Below are 23,739 nucleotides of genomic sequence, written 5' to 3' on the forward strand. Positions count from 1 at the left end.
GATACGGATTTTTAATCACGTGCACGATGACGATTGCGCGAAAACAGTAGCAATGTTACGTATAATAGCTGCGTTCTGAAATTCACTGCGAGTACTGAAAATGCGAGTACTAGTTCGAATCACGTCGCCTACACTATATATTTTTAGTACTCTGAATGAATAACAGGAAGCACTTAATATTGACTGCGTTCAGCAGAAAAAGTAGTTTTGCAATTGTTTTAAGATTTTTTAATATGATTAGTTTACTCATTCAGTTTTGACAAGAAACAATTGTATTAAAGTATCTCACAACAGTTGCAAATCTGTTTTTTTAGAGGTAAGATAATCATAAATATTATTTATTAAATTTTAGCATATGGAATCAAAATAAAACTTACCTATTAAGAAAGTTAAAATTAGAGAATTTAAAGAATCATAATTGATAAAGATAATTTTGATACCTTGTCAATATATCTACTAATACGTCTCTAATTGTTAGAGATTGATGCTGAATTTATCTCGCATGTGAGAAAATCTCGACTTTTTTTTGAAATACTGACGCAAGAAAGAACGCCCTCATATTTGGAAATTGGAAAAATTATGAAACTTTGCCAGTACATAGAGCGTTTGGTATTAGGTTGGTGCGAATAAAAATGTTGTTTTTCGTGTTTTAAACTTTCTGTTTTTGTAGTTCATCTTTCTCTTACGTATATGTACATACATACATCTTTCTTTTTAACACTGATTGTATATCATGTGAAAATTACATGTCTTGCACGTGAATATGTATCTATACTTAAATAACTTAATTTATTTATTACGGTATTAATTATTGAAATTTGCGTTTAAATCAACATGAAAAATAAATTTGTTTAATTTTTGTACTTGTACGAGTTCAAATTGAAGATTAGACTATATTTCTCGTGTTTATTATTCACCAATAAAAGGAAATGGAACAAAATTTATTTCTTTTTATAAGATTTATTGATTGAACAATTTATCAATTATTTAAAAAATTATATAAATTATATAAATAAAAGTATCAGTTGCTTTAAAATAATTTTTTTAAACAATTAATAAATTTTCTAATCGATAAATCTTATAAAAAGATACAAATTTGCACTGTAAAATTATGATCTATCCTATTTTGATGAACAATAATAAAAATAAAAATAATAAAAAATGGAATAATCTTTAGAGATTGATTTTATCTTTTCAAAGTGAATTCGGGAGACAAAAAAAAGAAGTTTATGCTCTAGGCCAAAATTTCATAATTTTTCAAATTTCCGAGTTGGAGGTCTCTTTTGTGAGTTATAAGACTCAACTTATCAAATAATTATCTTGATATGAAAACTTGATATGAAACAGAGGCCGAAATTAGGTCTATTGAGATGTTAGCACTTGGAAATTACATTAGCAAATTCCTATGCTATTGTTTAACTTTGTATCGAAATGCGTACAGTTCAATATTAAATAACACTCAGGTGTAAATATATTTGTATGACAATATGTTTACGTTTGAAAAATAAAAAAGTATGTGTAATTAAATGCTAAAATATTCCTTGAGAAAGTTGCAAAATACTCGAAAGTAAAAATACTTGATAACAAATGTCGTCCAGTGTGTAGTGGCATATTAGCGCTACCGCATAATGGCGGGCTATTAAAGAGATAATTCCAGAAATAATTATTAGAATTCGTTATCTGATAACGAAGATGTTACGAGCCATAATATCTAATAGCCATAGTACCACTTTCTCCTGTAGTAATAGTAGTATGAGTACTACTAAAATAGCAACTATAACGGTATAATAATATTAGTTGCAATAATAATAAAAGTAATAATAGTAAGTGTAGCGTAGCGATGTTGCATCTAAAATAATACGCAAGCTACACCATAGATTCCGGACTACCATACTCGATGACACTTGACGTATATCGCAGAGAATAATTACTCGGTTAAAGAGAAAGTGCGACGTATGACATATTCATATGCTGCACAAAATACAATGTAACATTTCAGCAATATTGCAGCAACATTGCAATAATTTAATAATATTAAAGAAAGGTTGTAAAGTTGCTACAACATTGTTGAAATATTTTGTGCTGTATGGGATTATTACTTTCAGTAATGTAAAGAGAGTCTTTTTTTCATGAGACGCACGTTGCGTAAAAACTGATCATTTTCTTTCTTTCACCTATCGTTTGCCATAGTGACGTATTGTTTTTTTATTTATTTATAAAGTAAATAAAGGGTTCATAGCATTTTACGTTTTCCGCTTATTATCGTGCTAATGGCTGCAATTTTGCCTCGATGTGTACATATAGATACATACGTATAATATAGATATATCGAAGCAAAATTGCAACCATTATATACAAATATATATATACACACACACACACACACAATGTCTTGTGGTAAACAGTATGTATACACTGGCACGGAGGAGTAGGCTCTTCGTTTCCAACTTGGTTGTTTGTCTAACAGTATCTATTATATATAGATCTCAATATACAGGATACTTGACGCGTAAAACTAAACTGCTCACTTATCGGCAGATATATCACAACGAAAGCTCACCTATCCAGCTCTCTATTTACCTATCTACCTAGTCATTTCAATACACTTATCCATACTTCTGTCCTTAATAATTATTTATGTTATATGAAATATCCTGTAACTGCCATTTCCGTCTGTGAATCGTTTCCCATTCAATTTCTGATTTTCGATTACGACCTTGGAATTAGGCGCAGCACGATAAGCGAAAGATATCAATACTGATAAAATACTAGTCACGATTTAGCCATGTCCATGGATATTTTTTGGTTGTGTTAGTACAGTCGAACGTCCATATTCTTAGCATATTGGAATCAAATCTTTCTATTCTTTTTCCCTTAGTTTTATTTTTATTTAAATGATATAAAAAAAGCAAGCAACAATTTGATATCCGAAATGTCTTGAATTCTGCTTATGTCATCAAAAGATTGGATGTTAAAAGTAGGAAGTTGTCTCAAGAAGGTTGTTTGGGCATCTTTTACAATAAGGTTTTGTGTCGAATAAATTTTCAATTGACCTAGTTTCAGTATCCTAGTTTCATTTCAATAACAATGTATTATAAGACAAAGAGCTTAAAGATTTTTCATAAGTAAAAATCATACGTGATAGAGTAAAAAACGCAACATTATGAGATTTTTCACTTATTTTGACAAGAGGAATGTTATGAAACGAGAGAATTCCAATTTTTAACAGTAAAATTTTATTTAGTTTTACTCAAAAATTAAATCGATAATTTGATATATTTAAGAAACATACAGGATGTGGTGTTTCAAGTAGGCTAAAAGATTTTAAGGGATGATTCTTCATACAAATCCAAGACAAAAACTTTATACGAGCATATATCCGAATATGGTTTAATTTCAAAGATATACAGTGTATCATAGTTGGAAAAAATTTGTGTTTTTTCTAAAAATTTCGAAAATTATTTAGGTTATTTCGATGTAATGGTTTTAGGACTATACATTATTTTTTTATTCAATAAGAGTCTGACCTAATGATAATGATCGGATACCCTGTTTTATGGAAATGGCTAGTACGCCACTGATTTGTTTCATTAGTTTGAATTTTTTATGATAAATAGCAGAAAAAGGGATAAATCAGCAGAAAAAAATCTCTTTAATATTTTTGATAAGATAAGCCATTTCTGAAAAAAAAGTAAATTTAAATTTGTACACTTTAAATAAACAAAACCGTTTTATCTAATTTTATTAAATATAAAAAATTAAAATTGAACAGCTCTTTGAAAAAGCGAACGTTGAAGTTTGCAAGAACGACAGATGTAGTAGTCATATCATATTCAGTGAATACAAGCACTTTATACCTTATCTCGTGATTTTCCACAATGTCTAATATTTTCGTTGGATGTTAAGAAAAAGATGAGGTTTTAAATTCTTCAAATATATACAAAGTTACATCAAAATAGCCTAAATAACTTTCGAAATTTTTGGAAAAAAAAACGAAATCTTTTTTCAACATTGATACCCTGTATCTTTGAAATTAAGTCGTTTCGGACATATGGTCATACGAAGTTTTTGTCTTGAGTTTGTGTGAGGAATCACTCCTTAAAATCTTTTAGCATACTTGGGACGCATAAAAGATGTTTACTGGATGTTGTCGGATTTTTTGGCTCTTTAAAAGGATATTGTAAATGTTTGTATATGAAAAACGGGATATCGTTTGGATGTTAAATTGTTGCTCGGATAATGTTACTATTATTATGTATTTATAGCCGTTAAGTATAATTAATCCATTTGGTGTCAGATAGAAAAAGTTTTATCACTATATGATCATGTAATCGCATAGCATTTGTGAATGGCAAAGTAGTGCAAGAAGAAATATTAAAAGTACCAAGATTAAAGGTACATTCTGAAATGTACTGACAATAACTCAAAAATATATTCATATAGGGGAGAGAGAGAGCGAGAGAGAGGGGGGGGCGCACGCACGCACGCACACACACACACACACACACACACACAGAGAGAGAGAGGGGTGGAGAGAGAGAGAGAGAGAGAGAGAGAGAGAGGGAGAGAGAGAGAGAGAGAGAGAGAGAGAGAGAGAGAGAGAGAGAGAGAGAGAGAGAGAGAGAGAGAGAGAGAGAGAGAGAGAGAGAGAGAGAGAGAGAGAGAGAGAGAGAGACAGCAGACACACACATCCTAACATCCAAAGGATGTCTCGAAAACTTTTCTGCAACGTATTTTGGAAAAAGTGTGCTATGTGCAAGACATGCGTGAACTATACATTTTCAGTATTGTTAGTGCATTTCGAGATATGTGATAAAAATGTTAGGTTTATAAATGTTAAGAATACAGAGGTTCGTCCGTAACGATATATTTTTTAATTTATATTAATACGTTTGATCATCGTCAACTAAGCTAAGCGTCATTTTCTTTGCTTGGCAAAAGTATTTTTACCAGCTATAGATTCTATGATCTATTTACGACATAAGAAAGAGAAAAGAATAATAAAGAAGTGTATATGATCGCGAAGCAATCGTAATCTACTTCTTTTATAAAGGAGTGTATTTAAGAGCTATCACACGTGAGAGGAGATGAAGAATAATCGGAGACGATCCATCGTTGGTACTCTTCTTTTATGTTGTGCTTTTAAATGTTCCTCTTTCTTTTTTTCTTTCTTTTTCCCTTCAGAAGAAAAAATCTCTTAATTTTTAGACATCCGCCCCTTCATTACAGCTATTCTTTGATTCGTTTGTTCGTTATATTCAGATTAGACAATTTATGTGACTCACACAATCAGCGTTAGAATTTTTGAATTTACTTATATGCGCCGCGTATGTTGTATATGTCGTTATTTTTATTTTTGTACATAAAATTGGCTAATTGTTTGATTGTAACACAAACGATTACGCTTTTGTTCAGTTGGAAATATTTTCGGTCTTGAGAGAAGGTGAAATCTATTGTAGATTCGATTTCTATGGCACGTTGCGTCGTCACCTAACAGAAGCGACAACTTCGTTGTCATTTATACCAGCGATGGGAGATCTCTCGAAGATCGTTGTACGTCATTCTACGAAGTGCCCTTATAGTGAATGAAGAAGAAAGTGAGGAACATGAAATAGGCGACTGGGAAAGTAATCCTGGCTATCACGTCGATCGTTTTCGCCACTCTAATAGGATGCGGTGGATCCTTTTTCCTTAGCTGAAAGAAAAATTTGAAAATTTGTAGAAAAGGAGATAATCTCAATGAAATATTTGATATATAATATATTTTAAGCATGCACGAAGCATATTTTTCTTGAGAGAGAGAGAGAGAGAGAGAGGCGCAGATAGATGGTCTTATTTGCATTGTTAATCCATATTTATATACAAAGTCATGAGATATATGTAATACATATAATGAGCTTACCTCAGCAGTGCAACCATTCGTTGCTGTATGCGTACAAGGATTAGGTCCGCAGTTAGTGCAAGTGACAATCTCGTTCGGTCCAGTGGTACCACCGGTAGTAGCTCCGCCTTCCCGCTTCTTTTTACCCTACGACAGGGTCTTCGTAGAAGAAACTTGTTTTCTCAATTCTATGTCGTTTTTATTATCTTAAACAACGATCCACCCTTTCGATTCGCCTGTTTTCTTGCCCTTTTCTCTTTTTACATCTCTCATTTTTATTTCTGTTTCCAAATTTTCCACGCATGCATCGATTATCTTTAATTTTTCACATATTTTTATCATACATTTATTGATCTTTTTATCATTTTTATATACAGTAGCGAGTATGGCTCAAACGATTGATAAACAGAAATATTATTTTTAATACGCGCGGCATAATGTTGCGTTATCACAGCACTAGATAATCTACTTTACTAGAAACATGATGGTGATAAATAGATAATTAGTGGCGCTTTTTATAAGCATACTACTAATAATGTAAGCGTACTAGGCTTTGTTAAGAAAAGAAATTAAGCTTGCACGTAAAGGCATGTGATATTTTCAGGAAAGAACGCACTGGAGATACGAATGAAATATCATTTCCATGTTATAAACAGACGAAAAACGTGCACGATATTTGCACGCTGCTTTAGCGGAGGCGCCTTGTTATTGCTTTTTTACAAGTTTGTCGAATGTACTCGATCATAGAGATCATTGAGAATATGGAGAGAAGCTGATTGAAATAGCGAATTGTCTCTTCTGATTAAATACAAAAGAAGCACATTTGTTGTTTCACTGCTGATAATTGCAATCTTTGACATGTTACGGATTGTCTGTGATAAATATTAACATTATATAATATAATATGACATGAATTGAAGAAAAAATGTAAAATTGTGTAAATTAAATATTAGATCATCTTAACCTGTGATGCGAAAATCATCAAAGAGTGAATCGTTGCTTGATATGATATTTTTCTCATTTTTACCCTTTTGTCTTTTTTTTGTGACATAAAATTACACTAAATTGTAAACATTTACTTTTCTTATTTTAATGTCGAACATAAATAAAGATTCATTTTGATCAATTTATTAATTTATCGCAGAAAATAATGCATATACTCGCCCGTGAATTATATATTTTTATTATTGTAAATTCAATCATGAAATATAATTTGGATGTAATGTGGTTTTCTGGCCAAATGTCTCGTTATTTGAAAAATTAAAATTATTAACTGATCGGTTCTTTTTTTACGATAGATCCGATACACAGAATGTTTTTGAAAAGTAATGACAAAGTTACAATTTACCTGAAAGAAGCTGACAGATTTTAACTTTCAAAGAGAGAAAATTGAACTCCAAGGTAGAATTAAACAAAATGTGTTTTAACAAATACAATTTTGTTGAAAAATTAATTCAAGGGTCGGTGGTATTCCTTGAAAACTTATAATTTTTCAGAATAAATAGCATATCCTCCAAAAATATATGATTATTCAATATGTTCTTTGAACATTTTCCAATCTTGTAACATAATATAAAAACAAATTAATCCTGATCAAATTTTGAGAATAAGCTTATATAGGCATTTCTGACTTTTAAAAAAATTTTTAACTACAGTTTTTTTGAAATATCTTTCTAAAATAGCATTGAATTTTATGAGAAGAAGAATTTTAAGTAATTTAATTGTAAATAAAAAATATATAAGAATTTTCACAAATTTCTTAATAAATATTGTTTGACCAGATCCGTCACTCTTTTGAGTTTGTCATCATTTTTCAGAATCATTCTATATAAAGCATTTATATATATATAATATTTTTAAATGCTTGCGTTAAATAAGATACTTTCTCGAACGTATATGACTTTCTCAAAAAATAAATCGAGTGTTGTTGACTAAAGAGACTCTTTGCGATTTTCTTTAAGTTTTGTGGAAGAAGAAAGACGATGAAAGAAGTATAAGCTATTACGATACATATAATGTACAGAAATATAAGATATTAATTAGACTAAAAGTATATTTACACATGTTCTCGATTAAATACGTTTTAAAATAATAATTTGCAATATCGATTTACTTCTCGGCACGTCTTTCTCTGTGATCTTGCTTGAAAAGGTGTACAATAAATTATAAATTTTCAAACGGATCCCCGCACCGCCTTATTGCGTTTTGAAAGATATTCCAGGCTTTTATATGCGTTAAGCTTCAATGGAGATTAATTCTATGATAAAAGCGATTTATTGATGCCACAATTAAGGTACGATATGTATATGTGCGTATGTGCACGCACGCGCGCATGCACATGTGTATTTTTTTATGCATAGTGTGTGTGTGTGTGTGTGTGTGTGTGTGTGTGTTTGGGTTTGTGTTTGTGTGTGTGCGTGTCAAACGACTTAATATTTTTTAATTAAATTACACATTTTTACTCTTTACATATAATCATTGTGACTTTGAATTTCCAATAGTTGAAGTAACTTGATTCTCACGAGTTTATTGATTTTTGTGCAACTAAAAGAATCTTCTTGCATAATGAAAATAACAAGTCATTTTACTTTATATGAAATTATATCATCGATCATGATGAGAGCTATAAAAGATGTTGAATGCACAGCATTTTAAATAATGATAATTATCAAAGGAATGATAATTATAATTATTTCTAATTTGTTTTTTAGTAGCATATTAATATTTTAAAGCTTTTTTATTTTATAAATGTCTGTAAATAATGATGAGAAATTTATTACACCAATGGCCATGATGTTTTCCACTTATTGTTAGAAAAATATCTTACATATTTATTACATATTTGTATTATCTTATAACACAAATAAGTAATAAATATCTGATTAATTAGATTAAGAAAAATATAAACAAAAATATATAGGTATGTAACAACATTTTGTTAGATATGTGGAGATATGTAGAGATCTGTAATATGCTACCAAAACAATATTACGCGAATATCCTAGTAACTGATGATCAAGCGGAAGCGATTAGAACATTTGTTAGAAAAAAGATTAAAACATTTGTTAGAAAAAAGATAGCCATTTCTTAAAAAATTCTTTACCGTAGAGAAAAAAAACTAATTGATTTAAGAATTGTAAAACAAAAAATAATTATTAAAATATGAGCAATGAAATTAATAAAGTTATATTGGTGACAATTATGAATAAAAACATAAGAGAAAATTGATTCTATATTAAGCAAAACGCAATATCTCTATATGATGTCAGAGTGATGATTAAAATAAAAAAAAATCTACACACATATATATGTATATATAGTTTTTGTTACACATATTTTACTTCTATAAAATGTAAAAAGCAATAGAATTGTTAAGGATATTTGAAAATGATGAAGCAATTTGCGCAAGTTATAAGCAAAGACATTCCGTTTTTTTATTTTTGTTAGGACATCGAAATATCAGAAAATAGCTTTAAGTAAAATTATATCATGCATTCATGCACGCATATGCAATGCATTATTACGCATTTCATGCGTTATACATACATTTAAAAAATTCTCCATCATGATTATAAAATATAGATTATAGCAAAAGGGGTAAGAGCAAAAGTACACGAGATGTAAAGAAAATTTATATAATGAGATTTTATTCCTATATTTTTTATTTTATATAAATGCGCAGTAATTTGCGAAATTTGATACAAGGTCGAGACAACTTGATTCGATTAAATTACGATTTTAGATTTGCGTGATGTCTATATATTTTTACATTTTAGCTAAAATATATTAAAAAAATTTTTAATAAACTTGATTTAAATCCATTTGATTTGCTTTTGTTTATTTATTACGAATGAAAAGATAATTTCTTTTTGTTCTGTGCATTTATATGCGATACGCACTTGTATCACTAACGGAGAGAGTATACATTTATTGTGCATTAAGAGAGAAAAATAGAGACAGAAACTAAAGCGTGATAAAGGAGCACACAAAAGGAAAAAAAACTTATTCATATATCAGTATGGCAGAGGACATATTTGTGTGGAAGTGTTTTATTCTTAATTTTCTCTTGTTGAGGAAATTTGGCAATTTTGAAATATCTATACATGCAAAGATTTATTGTCATTTTTAATATCTGTGTTCGAATGTATTTATTGATTATTTTATACCTATTTCGGCTATTTTCGCATTTTCTTGTATGCTTTAAAGAGCTGCAGAGATATAACATTTCTGATTATAAAACTGAAACGTTCTTTTTTTTTCTTCTGTAAAATTTTATAGATTGCATTTGTAGTAGCTGACAATTGTACTAAAAACAAACATTTGTAGTCGCGCGCAAATGTTCTTCGCTTCACAAAATACGCCGAACAATGTAGGGGTACAATTTAGTGAGAAGAAATTGTTTCGCGTTACGATTGGGATTGTTACGTGCGCGGCGAAATATTGGAAGAAATACGCTTCTAGCAATGACGAATAATGTTTAACGTTGAAACTCACGATTCTCACGGGCGTGCGCGCGCGTGTGTGTATGGCTATTCACGGATCTTTATTAATTAAATTTTATTTATTATTATGAAATTGCAAAAAGGAGTTTACTATTCTATTCGAAAAACATTTAATCCGCTCTACGTACTTACGAATAATGTTATACTTATCATCAGATATACTCTGTATGATTAGTAATTATCTTAAAAGTTTATAAATAGCAAAGTTGTGATACAGATAAGTGTATACATACAAAATTATCTATTTGGAAGCTATAATGGATTTGTTAATATAACTTCCAATAATAAATAATAATACCGAAATTTATAAAATTATTTTGTATATTAATTAAGTAAAAATTCAATATATATGTATAACCAATATAAAACTGTCTAAAAAAATAATATTATATTTTGTCAAATATAAATTATATCTATTTTTTAAAGTAAAATTATTTTATGATTTAAAAAAAAAACATCTTGCAGCCCTTTAAAGAGTAACTTTGCATGTAAGTGTAATATATTGTCATCAATATTTTCAATAGTATACAAGAATATTCCATGCAGTTACCCCGACGGGACAACATTTATTAAATTATATAACAAAATCTTGCATAAAAATTATAATTTTGGAATTATGTAGGTATATTTCTAAAAATAGATGTAGAAATATTGATTTTTTATAAAATATTAATAACTGTTTGCGCATATAATTTTGAAATAGTATTTCGGCAAAATTATAACGATCATGCTGATCGACTGAATAGTATATTTGTAAAATTAAATTTAGAAAGAAATTGTTTAATAATTAAAAAAAATTTTAACTCTATTATGTACAAAACATTTAGAAATAAAATTAATTCACATACGTATGTATTTACAAAAAGGTATAATTATTTCTAAAATATAATGTTGAAATATTGCAACATGAAATATTACACATTTATGGTAATATTTTAAATAAAGAATTAAACGGTTTTTAAAATAATTGTAAGATGTTTATACCTTAGTCTTAGGTATAACTTGACTGATATTATTTAGAAATTTTATTTTGTTTAAATTCTCGAATCATAACGTCTTAGCGCAATTATTGCCATTATTGTGCCATTATTCGCAATGTGCCTGTCGGGGTAGGTAATTGTGTCATAATGTTTCATATGTTTCATGAATATAATTAAGTACAAATAATTGTAGGAACATTCTTTTCATAAACTTTCTTTTTATACGTAAGAAAATAAATGTGTTTAATACCACGAAAAAAACAATGTTACATTAACAGTAGCATCAGCTAATACAATAGTTTAATTAAAAATAATTTTGTTAATTCAATAACAGTATAAAATAAATACGCATTATGCTTATAATTTAATGAAATTTTTAAATAAAATTATTTGTTTTATTATTGTTATTAAATTAACAAGATTAGTTTCAATTAGACTACCGTTATTTAAGGCTGTTGATGTAATAATAATTTCTTTCCATACATAAATATTTGATTAGAATCTGGGTAATTGGTATATTTGTGTACTCATTTATTTTTTAGCTTATGTCCTGCATCTGTAGATTTCTAGGACGCAGTTAAGACCTTGTACGTGCAATATTTTCTCTTTTCTGTAATAAATCGTTGCTAATATTGTTACATATGTATGAAATCAGATACTATATACAGTATTATAGTGTATATAACTTTTAATATGTTTTTTGTCGTATTTTTTTCCCTATTATATTTTATTGTGTAAACCGAGAGAAAAATTTTGTAATTTAAATTTTTTGCGAAAGTGAACCAAGAACGCGCAAAGTCATGACTGCGCCCTAATGCAATGGGGGGGTCTTACCAAGGGGCTGGCCAACATAATTCCTATCCTGTTGAGCACCGCTGGAAGTCGCTGCAACATCACAGACACCAAACAAAGAGACTTACTCACCAACATTTCCACCAACCAAATTCTTACTAATCGTTTAAAACAGAAATAGACAAATATGAAGAGAAAGAGAGTGTGAGAGAGAGAGGGGGGAGGGGAGAGAGAGAGAGAGAGAGAGAGAGAGAGGGGGGGGTATATTTGCAGGGATATAATGTTGAAACATTGTTACTGTTACTTTGCGTAATGTCTCTGAGACTTTTCTGCAAAGTTGCAGAGTGAAAAAGAAGTAAAAAAGGTGAGAAAAAAGGAAAGAAGCAGAGAGCGAAGGACGGGAAGGAAAGATGGGAGATTAACAGAAGAATAAAAGAGTTTAATGATGGAGACATGCATATTGCAGCCCCTTTTGAATAAATAATGAGCACTTTCGAAGGAATAGCGCGCTATTTATGCCAGTGCTCAAACTTGCAGCATGCTGAATTATTTTTGCTTAAGATATATGGATAAGTTGTCTTCTATCTCTTTTTTTTTCTAATCGTAATTCTTTGAAATTTTTTTGGATTCGTGCATTAAATACAAGATATTGGGTGTATAACAGTTTTGTGATTGGACATGTGTTGTTGATATGTTGTATCGAACGTGTTTCGAAGACCGATTGATTGTTAACGATAAAGATGCGGCATAGATCCGCGCGATTCTTTCGTGGTTTATAAGGAGCGTCGAAATTTGGCAAAAATACACTCACACTCTCCGGAAAAAAATTATATATATGTAGAGATTTTGAAATTAGAAAAAATTATATACTTTGTGTTTGTGCAATGTCACACCACAGATTCTTGTGTGCGAAATATAAACACGATAAAAGAACGAACACAATGTGTGAAACAAGTATGGAACATCACAAAAAATCTGTCTCTGAAGAACTTGGAATGCACAGAACTTAGAATACATCATGGCATAAACGATTATTTTTTTGTATAGATAATTTGATGATAATCAAGAGGTCACTAATAACCTTAAGGATAACAAATTTGGAAATTTATTATGTTTCTATTATCGCAATCATTGATTGCAACTCATGATGCGCAAGATAATCTAAAGAAACGATTAGATTCCGGTTTCTAATACGTATGTTTACCTGGTAAGCTCATTTAGCTCATTCTGTTCTTGAGATATAAAATTATTTTTTCTTTTTAAAAGAAACTTCTTGCAAATAATATCGTCGATGAAAGATGATTGCGCGCGATTGTGGTTTTACAAATTAAATTCGATACGAGTAATCTTGTCTCGTGGAATCTGTAGATATCTGTAGTTTCAATTGATTTCTTTGATGAAGAGAACATTATCTTCTTCGAAATCGATCATCCTTATTTAATATTATCCTTTTATTCTCAGTATCACCGCGTGATACTGTACCTCATCTATTTTCGAATTGTAAGGTCATATGACTCGTAGACATTAACATTAACGTCATATGTCTTTTTAAATTATTTATGAGTGTGAACGTAAGGAATTTATATTTAATTCTGAAAAATAATGACGATTAATATTCTCGCTCATTTGTCGATATCGGCAAACAGAACGATTAACGATTCCCTTGCAAGGTACAATTTAATTGCAAGTTTATCTTACAGGGAATAATGGCTTATTATTAGGATGAGGTTAAAATATTTTTAAGTCTTTACATACCATAACGTATGTCTACAGCATGGAACACAACATTTCAGCAATATTACAACAATATTGCAATATTACAGCAATATTGTAGAAACATTGCAACATTGTCGGAACGTTCTGTGCTGATATACATGTATGTGTATCATAAACATAATTAACTGCATATGTATAGTTAAATACGCATGTGCGCGTATTTAACTTTAGGTGAATTAATTAATAGTATAGTCTGTAAATTTATCTTATACGAGATGCACTGCAGTTATCTTACGTGACTGACAGTGATTGTCTTGTGATTATAAACCGATCGCAAATATTATATACGTCTTAAGTATATGTTTAAAATATTTATATCCAAGATTTATCATTTATATCAATTTACGTCAAGTCACATTAATTTAGTGTTAATTACGCGAAAAAGGCAGTACGGATTACCCATTAGAATTTCTATCGCTAAATAGAATTTCTATAGTTAAATTGCAATAAGAGTGGCAATTTACGCGTCACATGTCGAATAAAATGATCGAAAACACATCAATCAGCAAAGTACCTGGGTGACGGGATTCTCGCCCGGACGATAAACAACGTTGTGCATCGGCCTTTTGCGACCGACGTAATTCACGCAGACAAACTCGAGAAGACTCGCATAGATGAAGCACATGCATACGCCGTCCCACACGTTCATGGCAGTCAAGTTCGAAACGACGGGCAGCGTTCCCCGGAAGCCATTCGACGTGGTGAAAAAGTTGAGCATCGTTGTTACACCTGAAGTATAAACAATTATTGAAAACAATGATTTTTTCAATGACTTTTCCATGTCAGAAGCTAAGCGAGTATAAGCACTGGTGAGCACGCGATGGCACCCATTGTCAGATTTCACTACAAAATACTTGAGAGAGATTATTGAATTTTTCAGTAAAGGTTTTCATCGCCCTGGTGACAATTTTTCTCAAGATTCTTCGTATAATATAATTTTATACAATTATTCTATGTAAATAAAAAAAAATTTGAAATTGCAACACGTGCGAAGAAAAATAATCTCATGATACAAATATAATTAAGACGTCTCTTCGAAACGTCTTTGCAACATAAAGGATAACTTTTGTGTTATTAGAACGCTTCATCTTCAATACTTCAATGCCTCATCGCGCTCATCATAGTAATTGATGAGCAGTGGCCCTCTCTTGTCGCGTGGCGTAGACTGATTCGCAAACATGTATAAATTTGTTTTTTCTTCAACTGTTGCAAAAATCGTACTTTGGATCAAAAAGGACTTTTATCATTGAATTTAAACCGTTCTATCTGACCACGAGACAGAGCGCACACTCACAGCGGTGTATCGTTAGAATACGTTACACCTTGTGTATCACATGGCGATTATGATATGGTCCATTGGATGATACGGCAGGTACATTAGTGTGTGTTCGCGAAAGAAGCCAAATTCTATATTTCTTTTTAAGAAGAATTATGGGATTGTATTCTGTGCTATATGGACTCACCAATCATCACTCGCGCCGGCACGGCATTCCATTCGAGCCAAAATGTGATGAAAGAGCTGGTTACTAGAATAATGCCCGGGATGAAAACCGTAGTGAAATAGAAGGAACGATCTCGCGTGAAGATCAGATCCACCTTCAAGCAGCTGTAATTACCTAAGTCAAGTACACGTAACTTTATTTTCTTTGCTGGAATTAATAAAGATTCTTCGTACTTTTGTAAAGCGAAAGAAAAGTAGTTTGACATTGATTCGAATAGAGATAAACCGTAATGGATATTCATAAATACTTAAATATTTATTTTTTCGCTCACTATTAATTAATAATTAATACAATAATTGATTTGTAATTAATGATGTTTGAAAAATATTTTTCAACTTGAAACATTGCAGCATTAGTAAAATGTATATATATATTTTTGATAACGTACGAGATTAAAAATGTCAAGTAAATGACGATTGATTTTTGTTGTGTTAAGAGAATGATCGTTTAAAGATATATTTTTATTATATTCGGAGAAAAACGATAAAAGAAAATATTTTATACAATCTTTTTGTCAATCATTCGCAAAAGCATTTGGAGTATTTGAACAAAGTGCTAACATATGGGCATCAAGAAAGGTTTTATCAGAAGGTTCGCAGGCATAAAGGAACATCTACCACCAAGGAAATATTAAAAACTAAATTTTCTTTCACAAATAACTCGCAAATAATTCTACATTCAATATAACTTTTCAATGTATATTTTTTTAATGTTGAAAAAAAAATATCAACATTTATTCAAAATTACATGAAAATTACGAACGATTCATGCCAGTGACATTCAATTATTGTCGTTTGTATACATTATTAATTTGAAAGAGAAGTTCCCGTCTTGTTAGGATTTCTCTTGGGGATCAATTTCGAGTAAAAAATTTTTACTTTATTAAATATTGATAGCAAATAAATAAAAAATTGAGTATAAGAAACATTGTGCAAATTAAAATATAAAAAAAGCGAAGCTTATATATTATAATTATGAAAGAAATAACAATATAAAATTCTTTGATAAAATTTATTTGAAGATTATATTAATTTTATTATTTTGTTATATGTTTTATAATCGCGCGCTCCCTATGAACTACTCATAAATATGTGCCCATCAATAAAATTTTTATAATCCTTTATTGCAGCAAGTAGTTCTATTAAAAAATTTTTAAATATAATCTGATTAATAATATACAATATAAAATTTATCTTTTGACTTTGTTTTAAGGTAAATATAATATTTCGTAAATATTATATTTTTGAAACATTGTATAAATTTACAAAATAATAATACATATAAATGAACAAATATTTATGAATATAAAAATAATTCTATAATGCCACAATATAAGCTCATTATAATAAATAAGCGTTGCCATATAAATAATAGAAATAAATGTAAGATGAATGTAAAATAAAAATGTCTTTTGAAAACTTTTCCTACATTATTTTTTAAATTAAGTAATACAATTAAGCTCAATTACGCATGGGGGGGAAAGATAAAATTGCTTTAGCACTTGCAACGTTCCAACTACTAAATTTGGCAACCCTTACAATTAGTTTTATCATTTTCAATTAGTGGAAATTCTTTTGCAATATTGCACAAATCAATATACTATGTACGAAGCAAACATCGAATATCTACTTGGGATATCTTGGCATTTTTTAATTTTGGTAAGCTTGGTCCTGTCTCTCTCTCCCTCATTTATTCTCTTTCAAATCTCTTTCAAATTGCGTTACACTCATATCAAAGTGATAGATATGAGAGAGATAGATTTTTACCTTGCTCCTCAAATCTGCGCTGGCACAGCGAGCACTTAGAGTCTCCGAAATCATCGAACTCGTCCTCCTCAACCATGATCCGTCCGTCAGCTGCAACAAAACAGCCCACGATCTCTTTCCTTTCTGTTTTTTCTCTGCCTTTGTTCTTTCCGTTTTTTTTTTTTTTTTTTTTAAATCGCGTTCTGAGAGTGTCGAAAGAAGAAACAAATCTTCAGAGTCGGGAGATAAGCTCTAACAATAAGAGTGTAAGAAGAGCTTGATCTACTCATTGAGTAAGTTTCTGTTATTTTTCTTATACGTATATAAATTTTTTCAAACTTTATTTGCTTTCTTTTGCTTTACACAATTATTTTACGAATTTGTAATAATTTGTTACGTGACAAAATAATGATAATACATATGATATGGTATAATAATATAATTGCAACACCAACATTGAAGAAATGACACAATTTAACAACAAGTTGAGATCAGAATAAAAATAGCGATTGTCTCACTCAGAGATAATCAAATCAGACTTATCAAAGCTCAAAAAGAATTGTTTGTAAAAAACTAAATAATTTTAAATGTTCAAATCTCTCCATATCGCTTGAGATTGTTTATAATCAGTCTATTTATTTTTTAACGATTTTATTATATTATAATTTATGCTGTTTTTAACTTTTTTGTTAATAATATCGTACAAACAATATTATAGCTCTTTATTATTACTCTAAATAAATCAAGCATAGCCTACTTTCCGCCATGGTTAACTCCTTTAGGGCGAATATTACGAAAATGGCACAATATTGTAGTATAGGACTTTTCTTCAGTTTAATCCATTCTACCTACCTACTCGTGAACATTGTGTCAATAATCATCAGACACTCTGTTTATATGTGTAGTATGTATGTATTTATGACTGTATGTATGCATATGCATATTTCGAAAAAAAATGTGTAAAACAAAATTTTTTTATTTTTTAACGTAATTTGAATCTGCAATAAAAAGTACTATGTTATATTTATAAAATTCAACATCCGGCATGTGTAGTTCTTTTCCGGTCGGAATCGGAAGTATCATTATCGAAAATATCATTATCTATGTAAATCTGCCTAATTTCTACGTCAAGAGCGTGAAAGCGATCGGTAACGATTAAAATTTTCTAGTATGTCAAAACGTAATTTTATTTTTATTTTGGTCACAAAGTGCGAAGCATGTGTTGTGTTGAGCTTCGCATTTCTTTTCCGATTTCTTCACAATAAGTAAGTAATTGTCAATACTGCATCGATGCGGATCGATTATAAGTGCAAAGGAGGGGACGTTCTTCAAGGACGTCCGATGAGAGTGTCATCGTAAGAAAGTCTCACCCCAAAAGCAAACCACGGCGTTTTAGTTGAAAAGCGAGACAGGATCCAAGGTTGCCAATATGCATTTTCTACTAATCTAGGAAATCTACTATCGTACATGTGTGTATACATTATCAAAATATGAATACTATAACATCACTAATAAACGGGGTAAAGAGATACAATTATATTCGATCATCGCTATGGCGCATGCATACGTGATTTCTACATAGGTATAATTACAATATTTATTATATATATAGACAGGGTGTTGTAGACTTTGCGTGACAGCCGTTAATGGCAGACACTCCCGTTAATGGCAATTACTTTTCGAGACAAAAATCCTAGTACTAAAATATCGGTAAAACTACAGTAGTTTTTAAATGAGAAGGGTTTAAAGTTGGCAAATCAAAATCAATTGTCCGAAATGCGTGCGCTCAAGTATGAGGTATGTACATCCCCCGTACCGTGAAGATACTCGTACAATGAAAAATAAATATCGTATTTAGGAACATGTTCATTACTGTATAATGTGCCATACGTGATTGATTTGCCACTTTTAAATCCTTTTCATTTAAGAACTACTGCAGCCTCGACATTTTAATACTAGGATTTTCGTCTTGAAATGATCTCAGGAGGCTGTCATTAACGCGAGAGTTACGCCAAGTCTGGGACATCTTGTACATGTAGGTATATCATACAACATATATGTGCTGATGTGTTATTTCGTGCATAATATTTTTATTTTCAAATTTAAAATTTGTTTGTTTGATAGAAGGAGAAAGGAAGAGAAAAGTTTAATTTTATGAAGAAATATATTATATAAAAGGAGAGAAAGAATAAAGTCAAATAGATAGATGTATAATCTAAGAATTAATATATAACATATTTTTTAAAAATAAAAGTAATTAAATTATTATGCATTTAATACTGTGTACAATTTACATACGTAATATAAATATGTAAATTTTAGATATAAACGTATTTCGTATTAAAACAAAAATGGAAGTAGAAATGGTTTTCTACTTCCATTTTCGTTTTAATACGAAATTTTTTTCTTTTATCATAAGTTATTATATATTTTTACCCACGCGAAATAGTTTTCTAATTTAAAAAAGTAAAGGAACAAAAGTACGGTGTTCATTGAAAACATCATTCTGTTTTAATCGTGCTGAAAGTATATTAGAAAATTAAGCGTGTCACATTCCATAGAGCTGACATGAAAGGACAACATAAATGGATTACGCTGCTAATTTTTATGCATGCAAACTTACCTTTTTTTTTATTTTTTATTAGACATTGCCAAACTCTATCATAATTAATATTAATTATTAAAGAAAAGTGTAGATAAAAAAAGTCTAGATAAAAAAAGAATCAACAATAGAAGTAAAATTAAAATTGAATTTTAATTTAGTTTTTTGTCAAAAAATTAATTAAAATTATTATAAGTTAATTATTAACAATTAAGATAAAGGATGAATTTTATATTAATTAATTACACAACAAGAAATGCACTATTTCTGTTTCTATAGTTTCTAAAATGAAAGAGATCTAAAGTGAAGATAAATGAACCTTTTCTAAAACTTTACTTTATTGGTAACACACAGATTCATTGATCCGAAGATAAAGCTTCAGTAATAGAGATGTGATAAATTTTACTTCGGATAGATTTGTAAAAGTTTACAAGATACAAGTATACTAAGCTAACACAGCATTGATTTGGCTATCAAAGAAACGTTGTATTTATTGTTTTTGCATAGAATCATTACGAATATTACGAAAAGAAGCTTCTTTTTCTATTGGATATTAGATTATTGGATAATAGATTATTGGATAAAACGCGTGTGAAGAGTATTTATTATTAATATGTACATTTTTATATTAAGAAAATTACATGTTGTATAAAAATTGTGAAGTGGTAAATTAAAGAACTAGGAGATGTGATATAAAAAAATAAAATTCTATTAATGTACAACACATAACCTGAATAAAACATAAATATTGCAAAGTATATTTAAAAACATTTTTGTAATTCTCGAAAGGGATTGTTCAAGGTATAAGATGTATGTACATCTCACTTCTTTTTCTGTGAATAGACTTATAAAGTATACAATTAATTGTATTTTGCTCACCTCGCCAGCTCACTTTGATGGGACACGTGATTGTCTGATTTTTAATGAGATACGCATTCAGCGCAGACAGGCTTGGGCTTTTTCGTAACGTTCCCTCATCATTTTTCCACACATACGTAATCGCTGTCTGCTCATACGATACTGAAAAATAAAAAAAAAGTGAAATTTATTAATAATTATTTCATAATGTACGTTCAAGACAACACACAATGTATCTTTTTTATCGTTCGCATCCAAGTGTGCTATGTATTTTAATTACTTACTGCTCTCGATTGCAAATGAACACAATGGGTCGTCAAAAGGGAAGATATTAAGATTACCCTGGCAGGATATGATAAGATGACGCCTGTAAAATAATAATGAAGATTTTTTACAAAGAAAAATTTTATTACTGAAGAAGAAAGAAATTAAAAATTTGTCTAACATTGATCAAGATCACTTTATAAAAATACTTTTGCAATAATATTTATTAATTATTTTGTAAAGATACGTATTATTAATAATTTTTTCAAACATTTCATGTTTTAAACGTATTTAGCTTAAGCATGTAAGATATATCAAGTTGTTTCTCAAGTACCGCATGAGATAGTTGACGGTGCCGTTGCGATATATCCGCAGGGCAAAATGAACAGGAATAAGAGGATCCTTGAAATCTCCATGCATTATGAAATACGTGTCTGGTAACCAGATATTATCGTAGTGATGAATTGCATTTAAAAACTCATATTTTGATTTGTTGCTATAACGCAATCGTGGGTCGAACCACTGTTGCTGCAGTAAGAATTCCACCTCGTATTTCTGTGAAAGCAGAAAAAACGTTTATATAATTTTACAATTAGTTATATTTTAACTGATGACTATGAAGTATAGAGAGAGAAATCGTGTGAAATCAAATCATATTGTGGTTCATCAATGGTACAGTAATCTCGTGCAAATTTCGATATTACGGTTTATCAACGATATTGCGATGTAAGACTTGAAAATTTTATTAAAAACAAAATATGCAAAGTATTATTTTTATTAATAAGCTAGCAGGGCCAAATTGACAAAAAATCAAACCTGATCTATGAAATTATTTAGTACTCATTTTGTACTAATAATTTGTACTATCAATAAAAAGCTTGTACCCTATGCTATTTCGGAAAAAAACGTGGCGTTGTTAGGTTATTGTTAGGTTGGCTGCTAGCCAGGATCACATAAAAAAAAAAGAACTTAATTTGTACTAATTTGTATCATTAAAAAATGTTTATACTTATATTGATTCGTCCCTCACAAAATAACCCTCAATTAAATTCAACTCTATTAGACTCAAGAGAAAAATACTCTTTGCCACGAATGAAACTAATCCGTACATATATCCATATATATATTCTCACAGGCAAAACGTTATGTAATATTTGTACCGCTAAAACAAAGTCATGATTTCCAGGGTGTCTACACTACCTGGCAAGTCAAAACCTGGAAAGTCAGAGATTTGTGAGAATTTCCTCTGGAATGAGGAATTTTCCTGGAAATTTTTCAAGTTTTATTTCTAAATTTAAATGTTTTATATCTTTCTGACAAAATTATTTTTTACATTTTTATATCTAATGATAATCGTATGATGATGATAGCAGTGCACAAATTTCTTTGGGTCAAACGATTATTTTTTGACTCAAAGAAACCTTTCTTCGAGCGTAGAAGAATTAACTTTTGAATTATTGATTATTTTGAGCGTGTTTTAATTTTTAAATTTTATGTTTGTGTATTACAGTATCACCGAAGCTTCGTGGCTGACAATGAGCTGAACTCCGCTCGTTGCGCATCGGGTCGGTGAGTCGGAAATCAACTTTTGTTAAATTATATTTTAATTCTACGTAGAATTATTTAAGTTTTATGTTTTTCTGACAAAATTATTTCTTAAATTTTTTATATTTAATAAAAAGCGCGACAAACGTATTCGTCGATACATGAGCATGTAATAAAATAAATTTATTTCAGAGCTACATTCAAGAATTCTTTTAACTGGAGTTTTGATAAAAATTCCTGGAAAATCCTGATATTTCCAGGGATTTACAAATTTTAAGTGAACTCCCTGGTTTCAAATTTTGTACTTTTGCCCCGTTTTTTTTCGAAAACTACTCTCTATTAGATTCACGAGTACAATACCCAAAATTATTAATTTTGCGAAAAGAAATTTTTTTGAAAAGAAATATGTTTTTATAAATACGTATAATTAAATTTATCAAAAAAGTTTAATTCCGCGTATTTCTATAATTTGCAATTTGTCCCTTAATACATTGTCTTTTTTCAATATTACTATTAAGAATTAAACTTTTTTCATTAAATTAAAATGAAAGAAAGGTACATAATTATGTTACCAGACTGGACTCGTCGGGAGAAGCTAAGCTTAATAGCAATACGCTCACGTTTACAGTCAACGTTCCTGAAACAATGAATAAGATTGATTTCACCTGCTACACATGCTGGATCGTCCGATCGATCATGTTGCAATGTTGTTAACATTCGATTTTCCAAGTTAATATATTAAGTATTTTTTTTACGACAATAATAGATTTTTTAATACTTTTAGTAAATAAAAAGAAATATGACTGGGAATTACGGCAAACATATAATAATATCTTGTAATTTTGTGAATATATATTCTATGAAAATTTTGTTTAGTAAATTATTTTATTAGTTATACATATAAATAATGTTGCACGTATTTAACAGATTTTGTACATATAGAAGAAAATTATTTAAAATTATTTATATTTTTCAATGTATATTAAATAATGTATTATATTTTGTATTAAAAAGAATACTAGTATTGCAAATCATAAATCGATCGGTGCAGATATTTTTTATTGTATGGAAATCGTCCAATGCGATTTCTATACAATTATAAATATATAGAGTACAATTTCTTATAAAAATGTGTTAGATTTTTCTGTGCATATATGTGTGTTTGTTTTTATTATACATAAATTAACATAAGCTGATGCTGTTAAGGAAATGTTGAAAGCTTTCTTTGAGCCATGCTGTGCACATGCTGCTATTTACTTGGAAAAAAGCTTGAGGTCGGTGGTCAGGACTCG

The 23,739-nt window shown here is 29.7% G+C and overlaps 1 protein-coding gene across 18 annotated transcripts in view; it reads right to left on the reverse strand.

Moving 5' to 3' along the window:
* Positions 1–4,653: 4,653 nt before the first annotated feature.
* Positions 4,654–23,739, reverse strand: part of LOC105193864 (glutamate-gated chloride channel) — a 55,322-nt gene continuing 36,236 nt past the window's right edge. For 8 of the 18 annotated variants that reach the window (XM_039458732.1, XM_039458737.1, XM_026135184.2 and 5 more), the window contains 10 exons: positions 23,020–23,084; positions 21,237–21,457; positions 20,923–21,005; positions 20,660–20,800; positions 17,200–17,289; positions 15,395–15,547; positions 14,446–14,660; positions 12,198–12,248; positions 5,903–6,019; positions 4,654–5,695 (listed from right to left, as the gene is read on the reverse strand). In XM_039458732.1, coding sequence (XP_039314666.1) covers positions 5,564–5,695; positions 5,903–6,019; positions 12,198–12,248; positions 14,446–14,660; positions 15,395–15,547; positions 17,200–17,289; positions 20,660–20,800; positions 20,923–21,005; positions 21,237–21,457; positions 23,020–23,084 — 1,268 coding nt within the window. In that variant the 3' untranslated portion in view covers positions 4,654–5,563. Of the gene's footprint in view, positions 5,696–5,902; positions 6,041–12,197; positions 12,249–14,445; positions 14,661–15,394; positions 15,548–17,199; positions 17,290–20,659; positions 20,801–20,922; positions 21,006–21,236; positions 21,458–23,019; positions 23,085–23,739 lie in introns of those variants that run through there. The other 10 variants (XM_039458739.1, XM_039458735.1, XM_039458738.1 and 7 more) reach the window with 6 other exon arrangements.

This window comes from Solenopsis invicta, chromosome 16 (genome assembly GCF_016802725.1).
Source record: "Solenopsis invicta isolate M01_SB chromosome 16, UNIL_Sinv_3.0, whole genome shotgun sequence".
NCBI classification, from domain to species: domain Eukaryota; kingdom Metazoa; phylum Arthropoda; class Insecta; order Hymenoptera; family Formicidae; genus Solenopsis; species Solenopsis invicta.